At 43.5% G+C, this 5,585-nt stretch overlaps 1 protein-coding gene across 1 annotated transcript; it reads left to right on the top strand.

Annotated features, from left to right (window-relative positions):
• The first annotated feature begins 270 nt into the window (after nucleotides 1–270).
• On the top strand, nucleotides 271–3,875 carry LOC101093739 (olfactory receptor 2M4-like). Its single transcript, XM_045062378.1, is given in 3 exon segments — nucleotides 271–299; nucleotides 2,950–3,040; nucleotides 3,042–3,875. Coding segments are annotated over 3 exon segments (954 nt in total).
• Nucleotides 3,876–5,585: the final 1,710 nt, after the last annotated feature.

Genomic DNA, 5,585 nt, shown 5'->3' with positions numbered 1-5,585 from the left:
TCACTCCTCTACCTTTGAGTCTCTGCCAAAATACAAGTGGAAGTGGCTGACTGCCTTGATATGAAAGCTCTGAATAAATAGCCTTTTCTTTTCTCATTTGGCTGGTCTTCATTTATGTCCACAGTGCTCAGTAAGTATTTGTTGAATAACCAATCAAATAAAATAGAACATCAACTGAGTACAAGTTTTGCAGAATAACTGACCAGGCTCCTGTCATGCATGACAAAACTCCCAGATTGTAGGTTTAGGTATTCACTCTGACCCTCGGTGATGATCATGTTCTCTTCCAGCACCCATGGGTGAGGTAAGGGTGAAGACCTCTGAGAGAAGTGTGAGTGAATATGTCAGGGGATGTCCCGTAGGTGCCTTCTTCCTTTGTTTAGATGCAATCTGGGGTGTTTTTCAGAGTTATGGCTATGGGGAATGAAATTTTTCCTGAAGTCAATTCATTAACTTTGGCTTCTTCCTTAGTGTGGAGATTCTGTCTATTCCCTGAGCTCATTATGAGCTGGATTAGGTGTCCTGAAACATCTGATATGCAACTAGAGATATAAACCTGGGACATGAGCTCATTGTCAGTTTTATGAGAAACAGAAGAGCATCTTGGATGTTTAGTTCCATAAGTTTTTATTTTGGGGCCTTAGGGTTTGGAGGAAAGTGTGTGTAAAGCCTTTCCCAAGCCACCATTTGGTCACACATTGCCCTAAGGATTAGATATTTGCATGGTTCTTGGGTCTGGCACATCTCAGCTGAGATTCACAAGGTGGAGCAGAAGGTGAACTGTGGTGAACTGAATGGGGTTGGGGGGTGCTGAAGGGTGTGAGGGAAGACCTGACAGATGAGATACTAAAAGTGACCAAGAAGTGGGAGAAGTTCTTCTGACTTCAGTCTTCAGCCTAGAGACTTACACTGGACACAGATACCTCCTTGATGTCAGGTGACAAAAGTTGTTGGCATCAGAGACCAGATAGATGGTAATCTAGTTTAACTGGGCAAAATTGTGTCCTTGTTTATCCATTCTCTAGTCTCTGGACTGAGCTCCACAGTCAGCAGGCAGACCTGTTGACCCTTCCCACACATGTTTCCATGCCACTCTGGTGACTGTGGCTGTGTTCCATTCCTGCCTGTGCTGATCTTGGAATCTACATCCCTGAGCTGTGTTCTGGCTCCGTTTACTGGAATGTCTCTGTAACTTGCTATGTCTTATGACTTTCCTATCTACCGCCATGATCTGACTCTAGACAGCTTTCTCACCACTTCCAAAATAAAGCCAGAGTTATGCACACAGATGGCCCTATTTCAGTGCATGTAAACCTATTTCCCCATCATAATCACCTGGAGGGCTTTTAAAAATCCACATGTAAGGGACATTTTTCATACTCAGTGACCCAGAGACCCAGGGGTGGTATCAAGGCATCTTTACTTAATAAATAAGTTTTAAAAAAGGATATCCCCTGGAGTTCCACCACTTCTGGAGTGAGCACTGGCTGTTCCTTCCTTAGTAAATTCAGTGAGAGTGTCTTAGAATATTCAGTGGTTCTAATTAGCTTAGTACCTAACCTAGGTTTGGCACTATGTGAAGTGACTGGTGCACAACCGGGAGATAGGCATATTCCAGTCTCTTCTCTCCTTTCCAAGGAAGAGAGTGGTGGATATGTCCAGAGAGGCATCATGAGATTCTCATGATACATTTGACATCAATATTTAGCTCTGTTTCAGTACCTGTATTGGATAAACACAATAAGTAAATCGCATAAATAAATAAGGAAACAAACAAATAAAATGAAAATCTTCATCCAACATAGAAAACATTTTTATTTTTGAACAAGCATTAAACCAGAATGTGATGCCCATTACTGAGGTAATCTGCTGAGAGAATGCAAAACAGAAGAAATATCACCCTTTTATAGACAGGCAGTAACACCCCATTACAAATATGCTTTTGAGATAAACAAGAACTGGTCTTCAAGTAAGAGGATTTGACAGTACCATTTGTGACACGTAGCTCATCTTAGATTCACCTGGTAAAGGGGGTTGCAATCTGTGTTAGTTAATTGGCTTTATCCAAAGGAAAAATAAACTTCTCACACTTTATGACAAGAGGTGGTTTTGCCACTTAGAGCATGGTGCCTGTTGAATTAGGGTCCTACTCTCCCACAGAGCCTGGGAGATAGGGGCACTACCTTCCTTGATGATTACATTTCAAAGAGATGGATTCTAGGTCCTTGAGAAAGACATTCCTGGATCAGAAAGCTGGCAAGAAGCTTACTTAGTTTTTAAAAGTTTTAAATAAAAGGCAGAAACAAGGAGGTTACAATGAGAAGTTTTCTAAAGTAAATGCTCTAAGAGGGGGTAATCACTTCTTTTATTTTTTTATAAATGTTTATTTACTTGTTTCTTTTAATGGGGAGATGGGGCATAATAAGAATCCTAAGCAGGCTCTTCAGTGTCAGCGCAGAGCCCCCAACGCGAGGCTCAATCCCACAAACAGTAGATCATGACTTGAGCCAAAATCAAGAGTTGGGAGCATAACTGATTGAGCCACCCAGGTGCTCCTAATTTTTAGTTTGCATTTATCCTTACACCTGTCATCCCTTTTCTCTCCTCATTTCTTTCTTGTCTCCCAATACCTCACTTCCCCTCTTAAACCTATGTCTTAAGTCTACAGCTATTCACCTGTCATTTAAGCCCCTTATCTCTATCCCTTGCATTCACTGGCTCCCTTCCTCTGGGGTTCTGCTCCTTGTGTTTTGAGAGAAGTAAGGATCAAATCTTGGTAGATAAGGATCTGAGGGAAGCTGAAGAAAAAATGGATTTTCACTGCAGGAGGAAAGGGTGGGGCCATGTCAGAGGGTCAGGCTCTGTCTTTTAGAAGAAACAGGAGAAATATGGTTATTTGGAGATGCCAGATTAGTAGTTTCATTTGTTTGCTCCTTTGTTTGTTCTCAGGATCTCAGCCATAGAGCTCTGGAGCCGCACCTCCCTGTCAGACTTCATTGTTTTGGGACTGTTCAGTTACTCAACATATGATTTCCTCTTTTTTTTCCCTTATCCTTCTGGCCTTTGTTGCTGCCCTGGTTGGCAACATCTTTCTCCTGCTAATCCAGGCTAATAGGCACCTGCACACTCCAATGTACTTTTTCCTCACCCAACTCTCCATCATGGATCTGATCATGATGAACACAGTGGTGCCCAAGATGGCAGCTAATCTCTTGGGCCATAAGTTCATCTGTTGGGGTGGCTGTTCTACTCAGGTCTTCCTAGTGGTCAGGGTAGGAGGAGCAGAGTGCTTCCTCTTGGCAATCATGGCCTATGACCGGTATGTGGCAGTCTGCCACCCCCTGCAGTATCCTGTGCTTATGAACTGGCAGGTTTGCTCCCTCCTGGCCCTGGCATCCTGGATGGGTGGGGTGGCTGACAGTGTTATGGATGTGGGCATGGTCTTAAGTTTCCCCTGCTGTCACTCTCTGGAGGTGAATCACTTCTTCTGTGAGGTCCCTGCCTTGCTGCACCTCTCATGTGCTGACACCTCGCTCTTTGAGGATCTCATCTATGCTTGCTGTGTGGTCATGCTGCTGCTGCCGCCCCTTGGTGTCATTGTGGTTTCCTATGCCCAGGTCCTTGAAGCTGTCATTAGGATTCCCTCCACTGAGGGTAAACAGAAGGCTCTGACCACTTGTTCCTCCCACCTAGCTGTGGTGGGTCTGTACTATGGAGGAGCCATGTTCAGCTACATGCAGTGGGCCTCCACTAAAACACCAGTGAGAGACCAAGCCACCTCCATCTTCTACACCATCCTCACTCCATTGCTCAACCCACTCATTTACAGTCTGAGGAACAGGGACTGTTTTAAACAGGGACTGTTTTACTTTTAAAAGTAAAAACTCTGATTTGAATTTTGGCATGACGAATCACCCATGGTCTCTTGCCCTTTAAGGAATACCTGGCTCCCTTTTTGTGGCTTGCAGGGCCTCCCAGTCTGGCCTCCAAGCCACCTCCAGTCACGTATTGTACCCCAGCCCTGCTGCAGTTTTCAGGTTTTCAAAGGATTTCTTGCTTTTGTTGCATGAACTGTGCCTTTTCCCACTCTGTGGTGCTTTCTTCTGGGGATCGAGCTAACTCCTCATCTTTCAGGCCTCTTTCCTCCCAGAGACCTTCCTTGTCCCCACCTTATCCCCTGCTCAGGCAGGGACCCCATCATACACCCACTTCACTCCACAGTTTCTCAGTTCCCAGCCCTCATGCTCCTGCTACATGTAAGTGGTCGATGCCTTTACTCCCTGCTAGGCCATAAAATACAGCCCCTGGTGCAAGGCATGACACCTTCTAGGCTTTAAGCACATTGGCCATATCCACAATGGATGACTTTACCAAGCACCTGATGCCAGGTGAAGCTTCTTGTTCTCTGAAAAAGGGACCACAATGGTCCCAGTCCCAGTCCACCTGAGCTTCTGCTCTGTCTGAGGTCTATGCAGTTCAGCACCACTCCATGTCTGCCCTGCCTGACTTTTACAGAGGTCTTTTTCTACCACGTGGGTCTCTACTGTTTCTTTCTTTCTTTTTTTTTTTTTTAATTTATATCCAAGTTAGTTAGCATATAGTGAAACAATGACTTCAGGGGCAGATTCCTTAATGCCCCTTACCAATTTAGCCCATCCCCCCCACAACCCCTCCAGTAACCCTCTGTTTGTTCTCCATATTTAAGAGCCTCTTATGTTTTGTCCCCCTCCCTGTTTTTTTCCATTATTTTTGCTTTCCTTCCCTTGTGTTCATCTGTTTTGTCTCTCAAAGTCTTCATATGAGTGAAATCATATGATATTTGTCTTTCTCTGACTAATTTCACTTAGCATAATACACTCTAGTTCCATCCATGTAGTTGCAAATGGCAAGATTTCATTCTGTTTGATTGCCGAGTAATACTCCATTGTATATGTATATACAATATGTATATGTGATATATATATATGTCACATCTTATTTATCCATTCATCCATTGATGGACATTTGGGATCTTTCCATACTTTGGCTATTGTTGATAGCACCGCTATAAACATTGGGGTGCATGTGCTCTTTCGAAACAGCACACCTATATCCCTTGGATAAATACCTGTTAGTGCAACTGTTGGATCATAGGGTAGTTATATTTTTAATTTTTTGAGAAACCTCCACACTGCTTTCCAGAGTGGTGGCACCAGGTTGCATTCCCACCAGCAGTGCAAAAGAGATCCTCTTTCTCTGCATCGTTGCCAACATCTGTTGTTGCCTGAGTTGTTAATTTTAGCCATTCTGACAGATGTGAGGTGATATCTCATTGAGCTTTTAATTTGTCTTTCCCTGATGATGAGTGATATTGAGCATTTTTTCATGTGTCTATTAGCCATCTGGATGTCTTCTTTGGAGAAGTGTGTATTCATGTCTTTTGCCCATTTCTTCACTGGATTATTGGTTTTTTGGGCGTTGAGTTTGATAAGTTCTTTATAGATTTTGGATACTAACCCTTTATCTGATATGTCCTTTGCAGATATCTTCTCCCATTCTGTCGGTTGCCTTTTAGTTTTGCTAATTATTTCCTTTGCTGTGCAGAA

Source organism: Felis catus, chromosome A1 (genome assembly GCF_018350175.1).
Source record: "Felis catus isolate Fca126 chromosome A1, F.catus_Fca126_mat1.0, whole genome shotgun sequence".
Taxonomy (NCBI): Eukaryota; Metazoa; Chordata; class Mammalia; order Carnivora; family Felidae; genus Felis; species Felis catus.
The sequence above is the reverse complement of the archived record's forward strand: the minus strand, read 5'-3'. Positions and strand labels throughout refer to the sequence as shown.